Here is a 24477-nt window from a genome sequence, read left to right as displayed (position 1 = left end):
TTAAAAAATAACTCAGGTCTTTGTTGACAACTTAAGCACTTATAGACATTCTAGAAAAAAATCAGATTGGGAGAGACTTCATGATGCTGTGTAGTCCAGCCTTTTGCTCAAAGCAGGGGAAGCAGACCAGTTGTTCAGGACTTTATCCACTCTGGTGTTGGAAACCTCCAAGGATGAAGACCGCACAAGTTATCTGAGCAGCATGTTCCACAGCTTGACTTTTCCTTACAAGCCCTGCACTCTTCATCTTCTAGGTGTGTGCTTAAAGTTAGATTTGCATTTCTATGTTGGGGTTTCTAAATACTTTCTTTTAAAGACTTATTTCCAGTAGGATTTAGTGTTTCCTACTTATTTCAGCATTAGGATAGTAACCTACCGTCTCACCCAAATTCAGTGACCTACAATGTAAGCAAAACACCTGAAGTTAAATAAGACAATTGCCTGTGAGTCAGCTTGCTCTTTTCAGTTTTCACAATCTGGATTGCATTAACCCTTAATGATTTACCTTCAGTATTTGAAAATAACTATCTAAACATGACATTGTTTTTCCCCCTTCAGCCTAAGGAAGCAGAAGCTTTCCTTCTGAGCCTCTCGGAAGAAATCCAGCGTAGACTTGAAGCTGCTGGGATGAAGGGTAAACGACTGACTCTTAAAATTATGGTCAGAAAGGCTGGGGCACCAGTGGAGCCTGCAAAATACGGAGGTCATGGAATCTGTGATAATATCGCGAGGTAACTACACACGGGGAAAAAAAGAGTGGTGGCTAGAATCAGCAGGATGTTCAGCACCAAAACTTACAGAAAAACAGAACAGATATTTTAAAGTGCTTAGTGCCTCTTTGTCTACGTATCAAACCTGCACCAAAATCAGTAGAATACTATTGTCAGAAGTCCTCTGTGTTTGGGTTGTACCTATGTGATCTTTTGGTCATCAGTATGGAATATAAATCCCCCAGTGATAAAAACCACAGCATATTGGGATGAGAAAGAAGGAGGGAGACGAAGGTGTTTGAATCAGAAAGTGAGAGCAAATTTAGCAGTCATCTTTTGCCTTTGAGTTTCTTCAAACAGAAAAATAGGGAAAAAGAAAGTATATCAGAAGTTGAAAGTTTTTGGGCACAGAAGAAATTTGTGGTTTTTGGAGGAAGCAGGAAAGGGAAAGAAGGAATATGACTCCACAAATGCATTCTTTGTGGTTTGAAATTGCTTTCTCGAGACAGCGTACTCTTGCATGTCTGTGGATGCTGCTTAAAAATTGAAGTGATTTATTGAAATATTTTCAATGAATTACTGTGTCTATCCATTTCTCGTGGTAGGGAGGTACATCTTTTTCTCTTCTTCCTCTTTGACTTACAGTAGTCTGTAGTTTAAGGTTGCTCTTAGTTTGAGAAGCCTCATGAAATACTAGCTAATAAAGGCATTTGACCTCTTAAAAGGGTTTGTCTTCAAACAATGATGCATATATACGTGCATATTGTTGGTGTACGTTTCTCCACCTTGCTCAGTATTGGAGCTGTTTTTCCTTCTGCAGTACTTGTAGAAGACATGTTTACATCCTGCACTATGACACGCATGCAGCAGCATTTTTATTTCTTCAGTGACCAGATCGATTGACAAGTTCTGCTGCAGCAAACTGTTTGCTCTCCTTGAGCTGTGTAGTGCTGAGTACTGTCCTTTTTCTTGAGGAGCTTTCTGCTTTTCCTTGCTAGGTTGTTGGTCACATGCTGACTGTGATAGTTAGAGTCCTCAAAGAAAATTGCCTTTGTACTTGTTCAGAAGGATGTCTGATCAGTACCATACTCCTTCAAGTCTAGAGCGCATGGAGGCTAGGGCAGTATTGTGCAGGATTACTTGCTGCAGAAGAATGAGAGAGGCCACTTTGGATTCTGAAGATTGGAGCTGGTATCAGACACCTTGGACTGGAGTTGTACGGCTTAGTACAGACCAGTTTCTTTGTGTCAAATCTGTCTTTCCTGTTGTTTCACCAGTAAGTTTGCAGAGAATTTTTTTGATTCTAGAAAAGACAATGGTGATACAAAGTGGAGCTAAGAAAGTTGACTCAGAATCTCAAGGTCAGAGACTGTGCCCCATGGTTCAGCTGTTCAAGAAGGCAACTTGTTCATGTCTGTTGACCTTCGCAGTTACATTTTTTCAAAAAGTCATCAGTTCCTCATCAGGATTGCCTTTATTTTCTTGTGCATCATTACCAAGGTAATAAAGTCTTTTTCCACTTGGTCTCACTGCATCACTGTTGATCTCACTGAGATGTTACCTGTGGTGGCTGCCCATCCCTGGTGAAATGGGATAACCCAGTTACTCCACCTGGGTAGTCAGTTGATAGGTCACTGTCAAAGGAGTAGGACCTTCAGGTTCCACAAGCAGTGCTGTTACTCTTACCCATTATTTATTTCTGATTCTTCTTTGTTTCCTATATTTCAACTGGATGATGTTGACTTAAGAGTTAGTTAGTTAGTTGTACGATCAAATTTATTTTATGCTCAAATTTATTTATATGCTTGCATACTGAAAACACAAGAAATAAATCTAGAGCATCGTGTAGATATATGCTGTTTCAGACAAGGTTGTCTCAGAACCTTCTAAATACTCATTTGTTCTTCAGGCAGATAGTTCTGTATCAAATCAGTTCAGTTTTTCCTTAGGTAGAAGGATGATCCTGACTTCTGTGTGAGCGTGCATTTGGCATGTTTGAAGATAGGTCTTTTCTACTTTCCCCTCCATCTCAGCTGTTTGTAACAGATGAATCCCTCCTGAACTGAAGGGTCATTTGCTCAGGGTCACTGGAAGAGGTGGGGGTGTTCTCTCAGTGGGTTAGAGCTCAACAGTAGGACTTGTGTGCGTAGGGTCTTGCTCCTACTTAGAAGCTTGTGGCGTGTTTCAGCCATATTAAAAACTGAAACTTCAGAATTCACCTTTCACTATCAAAAGTTCATCATCTTTTGGGATTGGTATATCAAGAAGAAAATGCATCAGCCTGTAGTTTTGTCTTCTGTCCATCCTGAATTCTTTGAGCTGCAGATTTACTCTTATACAACCTAAGAACATATTTTTAGGATTGAGGATGTGTTGACATAGAGCTTTATTCCTTTTGGAAGTAGTGCCAGACTGCTTTCTCATAAACAGGTCAGTGCTTTGGACCTCATTTCTGTGGTCAGGCATGCTAAGGAACATGTGCCCTGAAACTTCCTTAATTCATGAAGTCTTGATTAAGGTAAGATGAGGGACACCGAAGGATGCTAAGTTGTTCACACATGGCTGAAGCATTTCTGACCCCAGGGTCTCTTTTGGCAGTGTCTCTTTTTCTGCTTTTGGCTCTACTAAGGAACTTGGTAACCCCAGTCAATCCAAACTATGCTATTTGATGATATAGGTGCTGTATTCCTGTCTTTGTTAGAGCATTTCTGTCCAGTCCAGTGAAACGCTTTTTAGCAGCAGCAAGGTAAAGGTCAACTCTGGAAGTTGCATCCAGGCACATGGATTAGAATTTCAGGGTGGTGTTCCCTCAAGTGTGCTTTCCCAATGTACAGCCTCGTTCCAACAGTTTGGGATTATTTACTGGACCTAAAAGTGATCAATTTAAGATTTTTCTCTGTAGCTATAGCTCATGACTCATTTCTTTTCCCCCTCACCTCACAGGTGAAAGAGGTGCTATGCTTTCTCATCCTACAGGTCAAGATTCCCTAGAATGATTACCATAGTCCTACACAGGATTCAGACTGGCAGACACTCTTAAAATCAAATTTAACTTCTGAGACGTTAATGATATTTTTACTGCATCACTGATACCAAGTCCTGATAGCACAGCACAGATCTTTGTAAAATAGTCTTCTGAGATGGTGTGTACCTTCAGACCCGTCCTGCATTTTTCCCTTAATAGTTTGCATAGTTGCACCTCAGTGGTGACATTGATCTCCTTTTTCTTAAAACTGTTAACATGTAAGACTTAGGGAGGTCTTCACATCATTCACAGCAGGAAGGTTTTTCCTTTTCATATTGGCAGGACCAGCCCTTTCTGGAAATCACTTGTCTGTCCATGGTGGCTTCTGACAGATTGAAAAGTAGAGTAAAATTTTAGGAGATACCATCAAAAGTGTTTAGTAAATTTTCAGGATGGCACCCTGTCGTAACACCAAGGTGGAACTTCTTTTAGTTCATAGAGTCCACTCCATCAGAGGTACAACTGCACCGGTGAGCTCAGTGAGAAGACTTTAAATCACCCACCCGTTTGATTAGCCACCTGAAATTCTTATTCTCCCTCACAGTTCCTTCTGAAACTCTTGCTTTAGACATTTGGCAGCTGAAATAATAACTGAGCAAGCTCTTCATGAACCAAGGTTGAGTGAAGGATAGCACATGAGGGCATCTCTATGAGTACTGTAAAGTGCAACATTTTTGTCTGGCTTCAATAGCTAGCAAGTATATAAAAACATGCTATATTTGACAATTTAATGAGTGAAGCACAGACTGAGAATGTTCAGTTAGTAAGGAATATGCTTTTTTCTGTAGAACATGCTTAGTTCTAATTACCTTTAAAAAGAAACCACAGAAGAAACAAAACTGTTCAGTTTCTGTCTGCCAAGAAATGACGATGTCTTTCTTTGAGGTCCTCTCTGGAATAACTACAGAATTGTTGTCGTCTTTAGGATTTGTGAAACAGCTTCCTTTTTAACTCTACTTTTGTGTTCTTTGTAGGACTGTGACTCTAGACCATGCAACAGACAGTGCAAAAGTAATTGGGAAAGAAACTCTGAACATGTTTCACACAATGAAACTGAACATATCAGATATGCGAGGGGTGAGTTAAAGCCAAAACTGACACTTTCTCTTTTATCAGCCTTCTTTGTTGTCTTTCATAAATTTTCAGTTCTCCAGGGTAGACGATAACCAAACTTAAGCAAAAGTGTAGATAATACAAAGTTTATGTAAATTAGGGTGTACAATCCTATTATGTATGTTTACCTTTAAACAATGTGCTAACAAAGCCATAAATGTGAAAAGAAAAAAGAAAATTTTGTTGTGGTATGGATTAATCCACAGCTTAAACCAGCCTGAGCTAACGAAGTTAAGACTGTAGCTTCTACAGTTCTATTAGTATGTGGAATTTTTATTTTGTCTTAGAATGTTCTGTAAACTTTTGCACAGTTACTGGTTAGGTAGCTAATCTAACTACTGCTTGTAATGGCAATCAGAGGTACAGACCAGCAGGTTTTTCTCTAGACTGCAAGTCTCTGCGCCAGAAAACTTAACAGCGCGTGGTTTGGCCCTTGTTTGAAGGTGTATTGGTGGCTGTTTTGAACCATGGTTTATTTTAGAACACTCTTGCTCATCTCAGTGGTTTTGTCATAGCATTGTGAACCCATGATACGGCTTGAAAACCAATGCTTTGCCATCAGCCGTTTGTTAGAAGGGAGCACAGAGGCTTTCCAAAACCTGCATTTATTGGTCATCTAGATGTAGGAGTTTGATTCAGAAAATCTTGCAAAATTTGCAAACTCAGGAAAATACCTAGCAAAGTTAGCTCCATGGCTTGGCTTTCTGCTGGGAGTTGAGGAAACATTTAGCATCCTCTCCCTGTTCTTTTCTAGTTTCTTGTCTGTCTCCTTTGCTCTCTTTTCCTGGCTTCTTACATCATTCTGTTTCACTTGATTTCTTTAGCACTTGTTTTAAAGGATTCTTCTTTAAAGTTAGTATCCCCTGGGTGTAGCACATGTTGTTTTGAAAAACAATGTACTGCTTCTGACCCAGGGGGGTCTGTTCATTTCTGGAGGGGCCATTCCGTTCTGGATTATATAGTAAAGTGCAGATATATCCAAGGTCCCTCAGTGGTATTCCTTTCAGCTGACTTCACACACCTCCAGTGTAGATGTCTATATTGGAGCTAGTTCCCTTAAGCTCCCCTTGCACGTGAGGTGAGTCAAGCTTTGAAGTGTCCTTTTTCTCTCAGTATCTAGAGAAGGTCCTAAAGCAATACCCGCAGCTGTTTGAGCCCACACTGGGGCAGATGAATCCACTCGCTTGTCCCGTGGGCTTCACATAACACTTTAACTCAAATGCTTGTCCTAAAAGGGAGACAAGCCTAAGGCAAAGTACAGCACAGCAAACACGGTATTGCAAAGGTTTCTTTTTAAGTTCTAGAACTCAAATCTAGAAATATTTCAAAGCAGAAATATAAAAGTGCAAAGAAAAACTTTTTACAACGATGTTTTAATTAATCCCATTAATTGCAACCAAGGAACAGTTAACAAACAAAATCCTTGCTGTGTAATTACAGAAGATGACCTGGTAGCAATACGCACTAGCTGCTTCATGCTTTCTGAGTCCTATATACAGGATTTTTTGAAGTGTTGGATTTTTTCCTTAATAATTATGGAGGATTAGCAGTAAACGTGCACACTGTAACGGGACATTCTTAGTTGCACACAAGGAACACCTCGTCTGCTAAGGACTACTTTCACCAAAGGACTTTCATCCATTAACACTTTTTAAGAACCACATCTGGAAGTGAAACAACACTATTTTTCTCATTTTTAGACTGAAGTGATGGATCTAGTATAGATTGTTCTCAGGAAAAACATTCCTTTCTTGTACAGGTAGCCAGATGTAATGCTCATCACTTCCCGGTCAGTATATTTATTGCTGCCTCACAGTAAATGCATTGTTTCATGATCCAGTTGACATAATTTTTCTTCATCAGAGAAGTTACAACGGTATTATCTTTGTAATTTCTTAGTAGTTGGATTGTGGTGGATAATCCTGGCATTTGTTTGGGATGTTTTTAGTGGTTATTTATGTGTATTTCAACACATTTCTATTCATTCTCTCTCGCACCCACAACAAGCAGCCAATTTCAGAGAAAGCAGAGCTATTATGAAAGAATTACAGATTGGTTTGGTGGCTTTTTTAAACTTCATAAAATGAAAGTATTCATGTCTTTGAATTTAGGTTGGAATTCAGGTGCAGCAGTTAGTTCCCATCAGTAAAACCACTTCGACTCACTCAAACGTACAGTCTGGACACTTACCTGGCGGATCGCATTCAGTTATTGATCTTTTCCATGTGCAGAAAGCAAAAAAGTGCTCAGAAGAAGAACATAAGGAAGGTCAGTGAGCTTTGGACTGTGCATGTGGGACAACGATCAGTTTTGAAGGGCTCAGACATAGATTGCCTTTTGGAATACTTATTCAGGATTATACCAGTACAAATCTCTTAACATAAACTCTCTGAGAGTGGGTTTTGCTGCTGCAAATAAAACTGCATAGGATTATTCCAATCTTTTTTAAAAGTTAATAGTGGTAAAGTATACTTTGAAATAGAAAGTGTTACAATGGTGGTATATATCGTATAAACTATTTAGCAAAGAAAACTGGAAATTAGCTTCACTGTATCTTGAATCCTCAGAGTATTTTTAACCACTGGATGATCATTCTGTCTTTTGTTTTCATACGTGTAGTATTTGTGGCTGCTATGGACCTTGAAATATCTTCCGATTCACGAACTTGCACTTTTCTTCCGTCTCGCGGTGCCCATCTCCCGTCTGGTCTCAGTTCTAATGTTAACAACACGGAGTCTGCTGTCAAGTGGAATGGCGTGCATTCTCCTATCAGCGTAAAATCCAGGCTTAATTTGAGTATTGAGGTTCCATCTGCTTCCCAGGTAAATATAAAACGTCTGCAATATCTTTTAATGACTTAGGGTTGTGCGTCTTATGTGGACAGAGCAAAAAAGGTTACATTAGACTTCTTTTAAATTAAAAGGGCTCTCATAGACTACAGTGCACAGTAAGAAACTGTGAGTGGTGCAAAACTAGCTTGCCTTAATAAAAGGATTTTTTAAAAGTGGTCATTTATAGGCTGACTCGAAAAAGATTATTCAAAGGAAAAGAAATTTAATTTTCCAGGATCTTTTTCCCTTCCCATTACTTGGCAAAGGATTGCAATGAGACAAGAATGGAAAAGATGCCGAGGATGAAATATTAACAAAACGTTACTTTCCACCTTTCACAGCCAAAGCCCAGAGTCTAGTTATAAAAAACATGCAGTAAACTTTAGGAAAACTTCCATCAGAGAAATGAGACACATTCTACAGTTAATGCTCAATGTTTATATGATTATTATATGAAGCAGATTGATAAATTTCTTTTCTTCTGTTACCTCTTAAAAAATAATTTCTGATTAGCTTAATCACTGATGAGTAGCTCAAGAAGAATTTTGACAAGTACTTTGTTTTCGTGAAGACAGAACTTCTAAATGTTTTCCATCCCTCTTAATGGCAGTAATATTCTTTGCCACAGATGCCAGTAAATGATAATTAGGTAGTCTTCTCCACATCATTTCGTAGTTCATCTTCCTGTGTTTTTTCAAATTTTCTTCAAATAATCTTGAAGCTAAGATGCACACTTAAGATTTGTACAGGATATCGCCTTTCAGATGAGAAGGGGACAATCTTTATTTAAGTAAAACATTTCTGTGGGGTTTGGGTTTTTGTCTGGGTGTCTTAACAAAGGAAGGGCCTCCTTTTTTCCACCCTACGTGTTATTCAAGTGGATGTCTATTAGAAGGGTCTGCTGTGAGCAAGCTGCCCTGAATTCTCTAGGTATTTTAGGTACAAGCAGATTTACCTGCTTTTCTGTAAAAAACTGTAATTTTAATTTCTCTAATTTAAATATGTAAAAGCATTTGTTGATGTTCTGATAACGCCTTTCCCAAATATTTATACATTTTTAGAAGCTAATTACACTTAGAAAACTTTTTTCTATAATGCAGTGGCCAGGCTAGCTCGGGATCTACCAGCAACTGATCAATGTGAAGCTCCATACACTTAGATTCTGCTATAGGAGGAATACATGTAAACAAGCAAAAAATGCACTAGCTGTGCAGTAAAGTCCCTAACGCTTTGGTGGCCTTATGGCACAATATGCTCATCTTTCCTTCTGCTTTATCACCATAATATAATATGGAATATAACACAGAATTCGGTACAGGGAAGGAGTGGAATGGTGAGAGTATGTCCCATGCTGCTGTTTGTGTATTGTGTGCTAGGAAAGCTACACCAAGATATTTTAAACCCAGGGTTTCCAGAAAATAGTTATAGAGGAATAAATGTAGCAAATTTGGAATGAGGGAACACAAACAGAATGTAGAAGAACAGCTGAAGAGATTAATAATACAGACAGCTTTCATCAAAACCTCTCAGTTACCATAAGCCGAGTAGGTTTCATCGATAGTTCCAGTTCTTCTCTCTAAATCCAGAATCTAGTCATAAACTCCAAATTTTCTTCTTAAAGGTGAAACATAAAGTTTTTTAACACTAGTTTGGAGCCTCATTTAGCAGAACTTGCAGGCAAACATTGGCATTTATCTACAGTGTTTTACTCAAATTCTACTTGTGAGAAAAATGATGCTGCACATCTGCTTGTCAGTTATATTCATTCTGTCACTTGTGCAGCTGTTACTGTATGCAGCAACTTTTGGGCACTGGGGGGTCATTTCAGTTGTTTCAAGTCGATAATGGATGGTATGTAGCAATTACAGCAAGCAAAAGTTTGAATCTGGAGCTCATTTCATCATCAAAATCTATGGCAAGGGTCTGACAGTTTGCAAATATACATGATACCATTAAAGTAAATTAGTAACGTGTATCCTAGAACTATATAAAGAAAGATACTGCTTTGCACCAGGCAGCAATGTAGTATTCACGTTCAACACGTTGCCTGTGTCGTTTGAACTCAGTATTTGGGTTTCTTTGTCATTAGGTAGTTGTAGAGGAAACCTTATACCTGATTTCCAATGAAAGCACTGAACGTGGTGAAAAGATAAAACTGAGCATTCATATTTACATAGTCTTAAATTATATTTTTACATTTTGCTGCTGCAGAGTGTGACTGTCAGGTTCCTAGGTATGTTTGCATACATAGCTTAAAGGGGGGGGGGGGGTGATGTCTAAAATTAAAGAACTGTAGAACTGATTTTTTTTTACTAAATTTAACTCTATTATCTATTCCTCAGAAAAATCTCAAAGCTTTTATGTATTTGTAGCTAGATAAGTCTGTGCTAGAAGCTCTGCCGCCTGATCTCCGAGAACAAGTAGAGCAAATATACACCATTCAGCAAGGAGAGAGTTGTGGAGATAACAAAAAAGAGCCAATAAATGGATGTAACCCCGCACTTCTGTCACAACCAGTTGGAACAGTGCTTTTACAAATACCAGAACTCCAAGAACCAAACACCAATACGGGAATTAATGTCATAGCCTTGCCGGCTTTCTCACAGGTAGGTTGCTTGGGGGGTGTCCCTAAACATCAGCTACCCACCTACAGGAAGAGCTAACAGCTTTTTCTTGAGACAGCATTACTGGAATCTGTGACTTCCCAAGATTATTGATGGTCCTTTAAGATCTTTAAAAAGTCTGTTTCCAAATGTTACTTGATCTATTACAAACATAGTATGATAGTATTTATTAAAGATTTGTAGTCCTCAGTATGCCTATGTTTTTGCTGTTGTTTAATGTAAAACCTCCTCATTTACACTTTGCTTTGCCATCCAGTGTGTAAATAGCCTTTTTTTTCTGCACTGCAGCTGAGTTACACTGCACCGTACGTCTGAAGCAGTCCTAAAATCTGCTTAGCTGGTCACAGGAGACTCGCTCTGTTTAAGTGGATGTTTTGATGGTGTAAAGCCAACCTCTACTAGCTTCTGTAGATAGGATTATTTATATCACATTCCTGGGAGAAAGGCGGGCATGGCTAAAGACTGTGCCTATCTCCATAATTTTTAAATGAGCTCATATACTGCACGCACAGGATGGGGGAAGTGCAAAGCTGTTTCTCAAAATAGGGCCTGAAGGGGGTGCAGGTAGCAGTCATGATGCTGCTAACGATATTCCACCCTTCAGTCCAAGATGGTGCAATTGGGTTACCCAGAGATGTATTATCTTGCATATGCTTCCCTTAAAACAGAGCAGTATTTTTATTTATTTGGGGTTGGAACTAGATGATCTTTAAGGTCCCTTCCAACCCAAACCATTCTGTGATTCTATGATTTTTCTATTTGCTGTGCCATTGCTTTTCTCAAAGTGATAGCACCTGATCAGAGTTGTAGAGAGAGACTTGTCGCTCTCTCTAAGGCATAATGCTTCTTAGCTGACAAAGAATCCAGAGAAAATGAGATAGCAATTCCTGACCTGTTTTCAGTAAAATGCGTAATCATAGAATCACAGACTGGTTTGGGCTGGAAGGGACCTTAAAGACCATCTAGTTCCAACCCCACTGCCATGGGCAGGGACACCTTCCACTCGTAATTGTTACTTAGAAGATGTGTAGCCTATTCTACTGCTAAAATTTCTTCACCTTGATTCAAGTTCATTGTTTCAGAAACAGTTGTGTCAGTTTTTGTTCCTGAACTGCAAAGTTGAGTTTCCCCTGTGGAGATGCTGTGCAAACAGTACATTGACTCTCCGTACCCTGGCAGTTTGGAGTTACAGACTGACATTCATTCGTAGGCAAGAGTTTATCTTGGACCTGTGTGTTAAGTTGTGCTGTGCTCAGAGCATGCCCCTCCACGCTCACTCTCTTTTTCAGGATTATTTTTTAGCTGCATATGGCTTTCTGTAAAAATTACATTTAGTTTGTGTTTATGCTTTAATCTCTTAATTAGGTAGTTGAGAATTTATTATTGGGGGTTTTCTAACAGCATTACTTCTTGAAATTGTCTTAGGAATATCTGATACACACACTCAAATGCACTGGTTATCCTGTCCCTGTCTCCTAATGTGTTTTGTGACTCTGAGCCACAGATGCTGGCTTAGCAGAGCAGCCGTTACGTTGGAAGGTGTAGTTCAACAAGAATTCGCTACTTCCTATTTAGTTGTTGGGGATACTCATGCTGTCTATTTTAGAATGCCTTATGCTTGTGCTCCAAATTTTCTCCTGAAAACCATTCAACTTTCTTTATTGCCAAAAAAAGAACTAAGATTTCAATCCTCATCTTCCAAGTGAGGTCCAAGTGTAATACCTAGAATAATAGGGTTGAATAGCTTCCTTAGGCTTGTTGAAAAAAAATGCTAACACCAGTTCATTAATACAGGAGGATTTTTTTCTGTTAAAATCAAATATGAACTCAATTCAGAAATATCATCTTTGTCTAAATATATTTTGGCACAATTGTTTTCATGGCTGAAATCTTCACAGGAGCTTATATTGCATGAGTGCACACAAACGTTTAAGATTACTTCCTCCACATGATGCAGTGAACTAAGTAACAGTCTTCGGGTACAGAAATATTGCAAGCCACTCCAGACAGAGTGCTTTAGCTACATCAACTCAGCAAGTGTAAATGATGCCCTGCCATCTTTTTATAGCTTAATTAGGTTTGTTTTTCAACCCTTCGTTCCTTTTGTCTTAACTGTGTTTTTTATGACCAGGTGCCAGGTTAATTGGCTGATAGGGATTCATTCATTAGAAAACACGTGGAAAACGTGCTTTGTGGGGTAAGGTTCTCCCATTCATTTCCCACAGCTGCTGAAACAATCTTAAAATTTAGAAGGGCTGTATGTCTCTGTAGCAGCTGAATCCTGTAAAGCACAGGATGCAAGGAGTAAAGGTTACAGATGCTTAGAAATCAATTACATTAGTAGTGGAGTTAATTACTGGTGGCAAATTTGCAACTTGTCTTCATATTGTCTTAACACAGTATGAATTCCTTCTAAGGAAATGTGTACAGCACATCAAAAATACCTGTAGCTGTATGCTGAGGTAATACAGGAACTTATAAAATCAGGGTTCTCCATAATGTGAACGTGATACAGCTATGTGAAAGCTGTGTTAGGACACTGTGGCTGTGTGGTAATAAATTACCCAAAACTCCAACTATTTAGTGTAGAATGCATATGAACTTGACTGACGGCTCTTGTAATGGAATTTTTACGTGTTGTTCTTTAGGAGGGCAGTGATAGGGGGAGATAACAAAAACACACCCAGTTTGCTGTATGACGTTCCTTCTGCATGATTTAACTGGCTTACAGAAAACACCAGTGTCAATTGAGGACCTCCCAAATTCCTGACTCTCAATTGCTTAACCAGAAAACACTAACCTTTTTTTAAATAGTTTTATTAAATAAAATATATATATATAATTTTTTTTTAGAGGCCTCTGGATTTAATTGGCTACATTCCACCAGAGTGCTTTGTTCTGCACAATGGATGTAGTCATTGAGGTCAGAGTGGTTCCCATTTCATTTAATTAGCGTGTGTTTTGTGCGGTGAAAAATTTACGTTGGCACGTTGAGTTCTAAATATGGAAAAAAACGTTGTGTTAAATTGAAGAGGTTTACCTCTGGGAGCATGTTCATGTTTATTATCCAGCTGTGCCGGGTGCACAGCCTACCTTCCTTGGCACAACATACCTATTTTGGCTTTGAAAAATAAAGAGGCAATCTCTGTTGAAAATAAGAAGCAACTTTCGATATGTATGCGTACTGACGTTAATAATGACGGTATCTCAGGTAACGGTGGAGATTGTATTGTGCCCTCAGGATAGCGATAGTAGTTTTGAGTAATTCTTTTGTGTGTGCACACCTCTAGACTTTACCACTGAAATGAAGAGCACTCTGCCACTGGGCAGATTTAATCCTCTAAATGATAGGTTTGCTTTTCTGAATTAGATTTCACAGATTACGAACTGAAAACACTGTCCAGTAATAATGGGAGAGTACAATAATTCAGAGTACAAGACTAGTCTGTCACTAATTTGCTACCTTGGACACAGAGTGAGGGAAGGTAACCGGCAATAAGTGAAATTTTCTTTTGTCCACACGAGGGTGTATGGCAATGGGCCACAAGTGATTTCCTGTCTAGAATTCAAGCCCGAGGAGAGTTGGAAGGGAAGGGGCTGTGGTGTTGTCAGTTGACCGAGGGGTGGACAACTGTGGGCGAAAGAAACGAAACCGGTTTGCGCTAGCTCAGAATATGAGGTCGCTGGACTTGCCTTTCCTGTCCTTAAAGAAGCGAGACTATTTACAAGGTTATATTTTGTTTGAGGAGTATAGCAGCTTCCAGGACATAGAAGTATCGAAAGAAAAGAAGGAACAAGAGTCTGATTGTGACAGCGTTTGATTTTGGAAATTTGAAGGGAGTGTTGTCTGAGCTAGGCTTAATTGTGCTGTTAATGTGGCTGTACTGTGGATCAGTAGGTGAATAAAGAGATGCGAATAGAGATGGTTAGTGTATTATAGGCCCATAAATAGTAATTTTATACAGTAATGAATGTAGAGTAATACTAAACAGAAAACGTTATGGTTTTTACAAGCTAAAGTACGTGAAGAAAACGTACAACGTGTTTTACAGTGTATCACTTCTATCTCATTTATTTTTTGCTTGGCCTAAAGCGCAAATACCTTTCTCATCCGAGTGATGTAGAGGAAAGCAGGCAGTGTTGCTCGCTGGGAAAATAATCAAATTAATCTGTTGTTACTGTTCAGGTGGACCCTGAGGTTTTTGCCGCACTACCTGCCGAGTTGCAAGCAGAGCTGAAAGATGCCTATGATCAGAGGCAAAAGCAATCCGAACAGCAACCTGCTAACGCTTTCGGTGAGTGCATCTAGTCACACGGCAGCTTTGTGCAGGGGTTGTTTACTATTCAAAGAGAGTTACGCAACCCTTGAATAGCAAACTGGAAAATGCAGCTAAAGCTTATATGAAGGTGCTGTGTTAAACTGACTTTTCGTGTTTATTTTTGCCAGACTGTCAGTTAGAACCAGCTGTGGTCTCCCTTTGCAAACAGCTGCCTCGCTTTACTTAAATGGGTAATTAATTCAGTTCATGGAGACTGGGGCACTAAACTTACCCATGTCCATATGTTTGCAGAGTGGAATCTAAACCTGTGATTTAAAGTGTTGCATCTTCAGCACCTAAGTTAGTTAAAGCATGTTCAGATAGCATTCTCATGGTTCCCTGAAACCCATACCAGTGCTGTGGGTTTCAGGCAACTAGAGATGTATCTCACTCTATGTCTGATAGTCAGATGGTTTTACTCTGAACTGATTAACCAGGTTTCCTTTTTATAATCAGTAGAAAGAAATAAGATTAATTCCCTGTGAACATGTTTTCTCGTAAAATAGGTTGGAAATGTCACTGGGTTTGTTGCCAGTTAAATACTGCATTATTATAATCAAACCTTGATTTCACAGTCAGTGGGCTAATGCAGATATGCTAGTATGATGGAATGAGAGCAATTTCCATGGTAATCTACAGCAAAAGCAGTCGGGGGAGGCTTTGGCCACTGGTTTTGCTGATACCCACCAGGACTTCCCACCAGTGGTTATCTAGGGTGGGACAGTGCTCTGACTGAAGCAGTTTGTCCTGTAGGTTTCAGATATTCAGTGCTCATATTCAAGCACTGAAATGCTGGATATTAAAAGGCTTAGGAATAGCTGAGTATGCTCCGAGGGCACCGATGTCTAGCCGTGCTTTTCAAGTACTTAAAACATTGCCCAGATCTGGATTGGCCTGTGAGCGTTAGTTGCTTTACCTAGGTTATGGTCTCCCGATTGATCCATAGATTTTTATGGAAGATAGAGTCCCCTTTTCAGTAGACAAGTATTATATTTTACATGTGTCAACTGCTGACTATTCCTGTGTTTTTCAGCGTCAAAAAATCCATTCCTGCACCTGAAGCATGCAACGGCAAAAAATAAGAAAAGAATCAGGAAAAAAGCCCCGGTCAGTCCTGTCAAGAAGATTCAGAGTCCTTTGAAAAATAAGCTTGTCGGTAGCCCTGCAAAAAACATGCCGGCCACATCTGGGAGCCCACAGAAGCTAATAGATGGTTTCTTGAAACAAGAAGGAACGGCGGCTCAGGTACCTCCAACGCTAACAGCTTCCGGTAAAGCTGCGTCTCTTTCTCTAGACTTCGCCTGCGTTGGCGAGCGCAGCTCGTGGGCTTCCCCGGGTTCTTTACGAGGCGCGTACCTTTGTGTACACGGGGTGCTGCCATGTCTGTCAGACTGAACTCCATCAACTTTTATGTTTGGAACAGCCGGAAGTCGTTCCGTTGACTTCAGATTCTTCAGGCCCATCGGCTCTGCAGACCGAACACCAGCCCGGCTCATTCAGGCCGCAGGCACCCAACCTGGCTGGAGCTGTCGAATTCAATGATGTAAAGATGCTGTTGAAAGAATGGATTACAACTATTTCAGGTACGGGATCTCACGCTGGTGCCGAGCCTTGTGCATCGCAATGAAAACTGCGTTTAGTAGGCTTTTTGTACTTCCTTCGCTCTTCCTTTCACTGGTTATTTCCCACGGTAATCTCAAAGCCTTGCAGTCTTGGAGTAGCTTTGTTCTCCCTACTCAGTTGTTACTCTGTGTTTCTGCCAACTCCCGTTTCTTGCTTATCATCGTGAAAATCGACCTGCTCTCTCTTCGGGCCATTTGCCCTTGTCTTGTGCCTGGATGTTGCTTGTGGGGGAGGTTTGCCTTACTTTGTCCTACGTGTTACAACCACTAGGATGACAGCTATTGAAAGGGAATTCCTCTGCTGTGAAGTTACCATTTTAAAGGCAAAGGAATGCTTTTTGTTTTTTTTCTCCTCAAAATAACTGCTGGAAAGAATTCAGCGCAACAGTGTTACCACCACTAAATTGTGACTTGAATTCTAACGTTATTGCAGGCAACCAGCAACGCCTTCCTGTCTTGGGAAAACTGACCTGTGAGATCCTTCGTACCCTGGACTTTGCTGTTCTAAGGGTTTCAAAAAAGCCATTCCAATCTAAATCCCTGTTTCTTTTCCCCTTTGGTTAAGATTAGCTTCGCTGTCGTTTGTTCTTACTGAAGATAAAGAAGAGGTCAACGAGAGAGATGTTCCAGGGCCAGGCGGTTCCTTTATGTACACGGCTTCCCATGCTGGGGGGAGGTGTGGGAGTTCAGTCATTGACAAACCAGCCCCTGGCATGCTAGCACTGCAGAGTTTTTTCTGTTAATCTGCCAATTACTCCATGATTATGTTCTGAGTATACGTAGAGAAGAGTTCTTCATTTTTCTCATTTTTTTTTTTATTACAGATCCTATGGAAGAAGACATTCTGCAGGTTGTGAAGTATTGTACTGATCTAATAGAAGAAAAAGATTTGGAAAAGCTCGATCTGGTTGTGAAGTACATGAAAAGGTAGCTAACTGCTAGTATTTCTGACCTTTAGACTATTTTTCGCTACAATTTATGCACTGGATGCTTCAGTGTGAGGCCACAAGCCCATGAGACGTTTTATTGATGAGTGTAAATATTTTAAACTTAAATTTTATCAAAAAGGGGGGCTAAGTAATGTATGGAAAATTAAGAGTATCATTTGATAGTATTTGCTACAGAGCCTTTTGTTTCTAGTCAAAGGACGTGTTTTTTCATCAGCATTGTCCCTTTTCCTCATCCTGTTTTCATTCATTTTTCATGGCACCTGAGATCTTTCCTTTGTTTCATCTGATTTCGTTCTCCTGCTGTATCCCGATCCTGTCTCACCTCCAGCCTCTTAAATCCGTTTTTATTACTTAGCTGTCGGGCTGCTGTGACTCTTCCCATGAGTCAGGGGGCCCAGGTTCCATTTGTGACTTGCTTACTGACTTAACTACGGAGCTCAGCTCTCCCTGCCTCAGACCTGGAAAACGTTTATCGCACAGAATTCACCAACATCCAAAAGACTACTGCAGTGTAAAAACTTCACTGGGCTTTTTGTATTATGGGATGCCATTAGGCCTCAGCAAAGGCAGAACGCGCGGTGCAGTTAACCGTTCTGTTGAATGCCGTACGGTAAATGCCTGATGAAACTCTTCGGAAAGCAGCGCATCCCAGCCCTGGTCCCTGTATGTGACAGTTGCACTGATGGCAGCGTGTCCCTCCACTAAAGCCTGGTGTAGGACATGGAATCAGGGGTTGGATAATACGCAGTTGTCCGTGTGATACTGATGTTAGGTCTTCCAGAGCTGTCAGTGTAGGAACCCGCCGCTCTCCTGTACCAGCCAAGGGGAGTCAGAGCGTGCAGAGCTGCTTTGTGTCCTTGGGCATTTCCTTAATTTGCTTCTAGTAGCAACTGGACGATAAGAGGTACCTCACAGTGCTCTCTGGGCCTCTGGGATTTGGTCCCATTTTCAGCAATAAACACAACATGGGTTTAAATTCAAAGTGGGGAGGTTTAGATTGGATATCGGGAAGAAGTTCTTCCCGGAGAGGGTGGTGAGGCACTGGAACAGGTTGCCCAGAGAAGCTGTGGATGCCCCACCCCTGGAAGTGTTCAAGGCCAGGCTGGATGAGGCTCTGAGCAACCTGACCTAGTGGAAGGTGTCCCTGCCCATGGCAGGGGGGTTGGAACTAGATGGTCTTTAAGGTCCCTTTCACCCCAAACCAGTCTGTGATTCTGTGATTCTAACACAGCACCCCCAAAACCTATTATGTCAGTGCCTTAATCACCCTTGGCATTTGCGGCAAGAAAAAAAGGAAGCGTGTATGTCTTGGGATGGGGAAGGAAAGATGAGGATCCAGAAGCTTGCCATTTCTGATTCTTCAGCATGAGGTTGGTGAAGGTCACCGCTTTAATCACAGGCTTACAACCAGTGCAGGGTGCTGACGTCACCAGCTGGTGTGACACTGCGCGCGTCAGAAATCTCCCCACGGAACCACAGAGGAATCTGTGGCGAGACTTGGGTGTCCGTAAGAGGTAGCTTGGCTTTGCCAGGATGGAACCAAAGCACCATTCGTAGTGGGCTGCTGTGATCTTGTTTTCCAGCAGGAAGACCAAGACTTACCGTAAAAAGGGGCTGGTTCTGTAATGGTAATTTTCTCCTTCCTTTTCCCCTCCAGGTTAATGCAGTCATCTGTGGAATCAGTTTGGAATATGGCATTTGACTTCATTCTTGACAATGTTCAGGTAGTTTTACAACAGACTTACGGAAGCACATTAAAAGTTATCTGAACTCGTAGTAAGGAGCTTGATGAGAGCCTGGAGCTCTCTGCTAGCTGTGCCATAAGTGCTTGTGAGGTATTTGCAAAGTGCATGATAGTAATGCCCTGAGTTTTTATAATTTCAGATTTCTTTTTAAACAACAAAAGTGTTTTGTACATTTCTTTTCAGAAAGTGCCAAATTTGTCAGTATTGCATGTAAATAATTGTGTTAAAATTCTTTTATTGTAGTATAGAATCTATTTACAAAATGTTTGTTTATAAAGTTTTATGGATTTTTACAGTGAAGTGTTTACAGTTGTTTAATAAAGAACTGTATGTATATTTTTGTACTGATTCTCTTTTGTGATGCTTCAGTTTGACTATGGCTAACCCCTTTTCGCCAAGCGGCAGCCTCGGTTCCTTTCACAAGGTTGCACACGGTGAGGCTGCCTCGGCATGCGTAGGAGACCGCGGGACGCTCGCCCGGCTGCTGCTTGTTTCTTCACCACTGACCTCACTGCAGGCTTTGGGCCGAGGGAAGAACGTTACCCCGTTCTCAGTTTCGTCCCCCCGAGACAGAAACCAGCGGGCCCCAGCCGTCCCACAGCACACCGGGTGTTAGCTGACGCGTGAGTGCTCTCCCGGCTCCGTCCTTCCAGGTGTCCCATCCCCTCCGCAGGCGGGCGCTCGCGCAGGAGAACAACGGGAGACCTTTAAGTAGTTACCCAAAAGCAGCGCTGCCAAGGGCCTAGCGAGTGGCTAACACGGAGCACTGTTTAAGCTCGTAACAGTCCTCTGCGTCACTCCTACACGGGGTAGAGCATTGTTCCACTCTGGAAATACCCACGTCCTCCCCAGCCCGCGGCACGCGTTTACGCAGCACCTGTGCAAGGTAACTCAAGGGGCTGTAGTGAGTAGCAGAAGCAGAATAAAGGGCCCCGTCTGTTCATGGCCGTGGTAGGGAGGGGTACGTTTGCACCTCTAGTCTGTGTTTTGGGCAAATCTGCTTTTTGCAGATGTACACCAGCCTCCTGTGGTCGTATCTGGCCCCTTACGCTGAAGAAGGCTGCGGAGGTGACTGGAAAGAAGGAAGACCGCCTGAAGGCAACCCAGGTGGTAAGAGAAACCTTTTCCTTTCCTGGAGAAATGATGGGGGGTGAGGGGAAGGGACAGCAGAAATATCCCATGGCGTCCTGGGTGGGTGTGGGCCTACCTGACTGCAGAACTGAAAGCTGGAACGCAAACTGGAGCTGGCCCTGGAGCAGCGGTTGTGCCACCAGCTTAGCTGGAACATCTCCACTGGCACGGGGCAGGAGGGGCTGCACTCGGATAAGCTGCAGCTCACAGTCCAGCTGGAGCAGGGAGCGCTCTGCGGTCACATCCCTGGCTGCAGCACAGGTTCCAGTGGCAACAGCCTGTCTCAGCTGTGGGTTGTGCCCTCGGCTCGCCTCGTAACGCGCACGGAGAGAGGTGCCAACCTGGAAGGGCAGTAGATCTTGGTTCCCTTTTCCTATCTCCCGTCACATCCTCGTGGACAAGCTGATGAAGCGTGGGCTAGAGAGAGGCGGACTGACGACTGCCTGGGCAGGCCGGCCCTGGGCATGGTGATGCACAAAGTCCTGTTGGAGGCCCGTCCACACAGTTGGTAGCGGGTCCCGTCCAACATCTTTACTAATGACCCGGACGAGGGGTCGGAGCACGCACTTGGCAGGTTGGCTGGGGCCACAGGGTCGGCTGGTACAGCAGAGGGCTGGAGAAAGGGACTGGTGGGAACCTTGAGGCACTTGGGAAGAGTCACCCAGGACGGTGGGGGCCAGCTGGCTTTGGAGCAGCACCGCTGTGAGGCCCTGCCGGGTGACCTCACAGAAAGGGCAGCCGGCAGCCCCCCCGGCTGCCTGAGGAAGATGGTTCCCCCTGCTCAGCCCTGGTGGGACACCCCTGCGGGGCTGGGTCTGGTTCTGGGCCCTGCAGTACAAGAGGGACATGGACAAAGGGAGCAACTTCCTCAAGGGCCACAAAGGTGCTTTAGGGAGTGGAGCTTTGCTTGTAGCCCAGGGAGAGCCCGAGAGCTGGGACTGCTGAGCCCAGAGAAGGCTGGGGGGGGGCCTTCCCTATGTGTAAAAACACCTGCTAGGGAAATAAGGAAGATGGAGACACACTCCTCTGTGGTATCAAGTGAAAGGGCATGAGAGAGTGAGAACTAACTGCTGCAAAACATTCCTTTCAAACACACCTCCTGGAACAGGTGGTCCACAGGAGCCATGGAGATGCACTGCTGGCTTTTGACAGCCCCTACCCTGAGCAGGGGGAGGCTGGGACTGGGTGACCGTAGGAGGTCCCATCCAGCCTCTGCCAGGCTGTGATGCGCCTGACTCCCAGCTGAAGGCAGCTTGTTCAATGCCTGTTGTATCACTGCATCTGCCTGTGGGTACGGATCTGCAGCGAGGGACTGTGGCTGAGTGGAGGTGTCTAGGCTGCTCTACTTTGGGGTTTCAGCTCAGGGTTCTGAGGCTGCCTTTTTCTTTTTCTCCCCCTTTAAGGCAACAGGCACACTGACTGTTCACGGGGAGGAACAGATTTGCTGAAGCGCAAGCAGGTGTTTTACCAGTCAGGTTTCAGGTACACAGCTCGCGTTGTGCGGGTGCTGCTCAGGACATACCCAAAACCAGCATCTTCAAAAAAAGGACTCAAAGCCCTGCTTAACCATGTAGTAATGTGTAGTAATGGCTTCAAGTCTCCTGCAGCGATCCCTGCTCAAACACTCACAGCTCCCTAAAGCCCTGTAGCGAAGGCATTAAGTTCCGTAACGCCAACCTGCAAAACCAGCGTTACCCTTTTCCCAGAGAGCTTACCAGTGGGAAGGGCACCCTTCCCCGTTTGAGGAAACAACCCAAAAAATTACAGCAAGGCCCCCCTGTTTGACATCTGGGCTCTTAAAATGTCTTTTATTAGCGTGGCCTTCACAACAGTCGCTTTCTTTGGCAAGCTACACCTAACTCGGACGCAGCCTCCTCCCTGCGATCGTGCTGCTCTAACCGAAGCCCTGATGCTGCCCAGCAATGCGAAGTCGCAGCACGCACCAACTGTGGTGAAGGAGGCCCTTTTCGAGGGCAAGTTTGGAATTGAACAAACCAGGAAAAATCCAGAAAGGTCAATTCCATTGCACAAGGCGCTAAGTAATTAAATGCTCCATTGTAACGGAATGATAAATTATGAAAATTTAGATTTCTGCAACAAAAAAAAAGTGAGAAATCTGGTGAAACTGCTTATTGCAGGTTAGACTCCTGTCAATATTTTAAATGCTAAAAATCTCAGCTATGTGAAAGATCGCAAGACATTTCATTTCAGAAGCATTGGTTTAGCTCCTCTCCACGCGAGCTGTGAGTTACCAGGGGGCTGCCTGGTTAGAGGGACATCAGGCTGTCATCCCTCAGCAGGCAACCACAGGGGAGGGAAGGAAGGAACTGAGATTCCAGACTGGCTCCTGGTCATTGCCAACACCATCAACCAAAGAGCTGGCTCAGTCCCTCGGTGTCAGGACAGTCAGCAGTCGGGACAGTCGCCAGTCACGCACAGCCATTCTGCAGGCGCTTACCCCGGCTCCCAGCAGAGGCCACCTCCCTCCTCCCAGCAGAGCCTCCCTGGGAACCAAGACTCATGGCCTGCAGCTTGGCGCTTTGGGAAGACGGTACAAGACAGCGGCCACCGCGCCCAGCACACGCTCTGCAAGGGGAAGCGGAGCCAGGGGAAGCGGAGCCAGGGGAAGAAACGCCTCCCGTGCTTCGCCAGGCGCAGGGAGGCAAGTCTCCGCCTGGCCGGACCACATCTGTCACGGCCCAGGAGGTGAAACCCTGTTTACTGAAGCAAACTGTAAGACGAAGGGGCGACTGTGTCCATCTCCTTTATTTGCGGCTCTGCGTTATAATGATTACAGGTCGACTTTCATGAACTGTACAAGCAGTAAGAGGCGGCCAACTATGGTTTTACATCGTTGTTTCACACAAAGCAGATACAGAAATATCCAACTGCCTAGTTCTCTATTTTTAAAAAAAATGTCTATAGGCACAAAGCAGAAGAACGTTGGAAAAGAGAGCCAAGGGAAGAGGTACGCATAAATAAAGAAGTACTTCTTACATCAAAAATGTCCCAAGAATCACAAAGTCTGCAGAAGCCTGGTTAATCAAATACTGCAGTACTGATCTTGTCAGTATAAAAGTGAAAGAGCTTTAGTTCTGTAATAAAAATTCAATTTATTTTATTTTATTTTAGAGAGAGGGAGGGAAGAAGGGCGGAAGGAAGGTGTCAGAGAAGGAAGGGCAAACTTTAAAACAGCAGCCAGTATTAGGAAGGGCAGTAGGAGAGAGGTGAACAGGCACATTGGAACCATGGGAACATGTAAATTGACCACTGTCAAACCAGTGTAAATTTCTTGGTTTCTCATGGAAAACATTTTACCCACGTATTCTCCTCCCAAACATATATCCAACACCGTCTTCAATATAGGACTTTGTTGGTAACTTGCCAGACAGGAATAGCGCGTTCATTCCTGCCTCCCTGTTGCCATGAAAAGTTACCTAGATGATCTCAAACACTTTCTTCAGCTCTACTATGAGCTGCCAGTCAGACTTCTGCATCTCGTCCCTGAACCAGTCCTTCAGCGCATCGATGGACTGACGGCTGATCTGCAACGCACAAGACAAACCCGTCAGAAGGGCACGCGCTAACGCCGGCGCCTTCCGTGATGCCGAATCAGCTCACCCAAAGGGAGGGCAGCCCGTGCAGAGGAACATGCGCAGCAGGACAGCTCGTTCTCAGCACAGTTTTCACTACTCATCTGCTGCGTGACCCGTCCCTTTCTCCCCTCGCCTGGGCTCCAGCACCCACAGAAACACAGACCGTGTCGCACCTCCAGTAACACAGGGAGCTGTGACCCCCCAGGGACCCGGCACAGGCCCCGCATCGCCATGGGAAAGGCCCCCGTGGCTACCTGCCCCTCATTCACAGGTAGGGGTGGTGGGGGTAACCGGAGCGGTGAGGAGCCTGGAGAGTGGCGGCTTTGCCTTTGACAAAACTGGGCAAGGGATCGTCTCCTCTAAGCCCCATGGGCCAGAATCGGAGCAACTGGAGCGTTGCATTTACCCCACAGCTGCAGAGCCGGGCAGAGGGGCGAGCTGTAACGCCACGGGGGGCAGCCAAGTCGCTCCAAGCGCCAGCCGCACGCAGCGCTGTGCCAACAGCCGTTCTGCCTTCTCGGGGGCGGTGAGCCCCACGGTACTCCGGCCGCAGTACGTCACGCCTCAGGCGCCACCGCAAACCCCACCGCAAGGCTGCCGAGCGGCTGGGCTGAACCGTGCCGCGCACCAACCATTCCAAGTGCCAGGGAGTCTCCAACAGAGGGTTTCTAGCGTGTTTGTTGGGCTGCACGCAGCATTTCCGCTTCAAGCGAGCTCCCGCTCTCTCCTAAGCCCTCTCCCAAAACGTAGGTTGCTTTTACCTTGCTGACGAGGATATCTGTGGCTTTAAAGGGTCGTCCCTACATTTTGG

General features: G+C 43.5%; 2 protein-coding genes across 5 annotated transcripts in view; one reads left to right on the top strand and one right to left on the bottom strand.

Annotated features, from left to right (window-relative positions):
* The window catches only part of REV1 (REV1, polymerase (DNA directed)), a 50451-nt gene extending 27197 nt beyond the window's left edge, over window positions 1–23254 (top strand). For 2 of the 4 annotated variants that reach the window (XM_010150715.1, XM_010150718.1), the window contains 10 exons: window positions 559–731; window positions 4710–4812; window positions 6960–7116; window positions 7468–7670; window positions 10052–10285; window positions 14490–14598; window positions 15656–15892; window positions 16071–16205; window positions 17069–17171; window positions 18852–19275. In XM_010150715.1, the coding sequence (XP_010149017.1) occupies window positions 559–731; window positions 4710–4812; window positions 6960–7116; window positions 7468–7670; window positions 10052–10285; window positions 14490–14598; window positions 15656–15892; window positions 16071–16205; window positions 17069–17171; window positions 18852–18963 (1566 nt within the window). In that variant the 3' untranslated portion in view covers window positions 18964–19275. Of the gene's footprint in view, window positions 1–558; window positions 732–4709; window positions 4813–6959; window positions 7117–7467; window positions 7671–10051; window positions 10286–14489; window positions 14599–15655; window positions 15893–16045; window positions 16206–17068; window positions 17172–18851; window positions 19276–23244 lie in introns of those variants that run through there. The other 2 variants (XM_010150717.1, XM_010150716.1) reach the window with 2 other exon arrangements.
* Window positions 22825–24477, bottom strand: part of EIF5B (eukaryotic translation initiation factor 5B) — a gene marked incomplete at its 5' end in the record, with an annotated part of 22890 nt that continues 21237 nt past the window's right edge. Inside the window, 2 exons of the mRNA XM_010150719.1 lie at window positions 22825–23615; window positions 24428–24466. Coding sequence (XP_010149021.1) covers window positions 23508–23615; window positions 24428–24466 — 147 coding nt within the window. The remainder of the gene's footprint in view (window positions 23616–24427; window positions 24467–24477) is intronic.

Source organism: Eurypyga helias, unplaced genomic scaffold (assembly GCF_000690775.1).
Source record: "Eurypyga helias isolate BGI_N326 unplaced genomic scaffold, ASM69077v1 scaffold28344, whole genome shotgun sequence".
In the NCBI taxonomy this organism is placed as follows: domain Eukaryota; kingdom Metazoa; phylum Chordata; class Aves; order Eurypygiformes; family Eurypygidae; genus Eurypyga; species Eurypyga helias.
The sequence above is the reverse complement of the archived record's forward strand: the minus strand, read 5'-3'. Positions and strand labels throughout refer to the sequence as shown.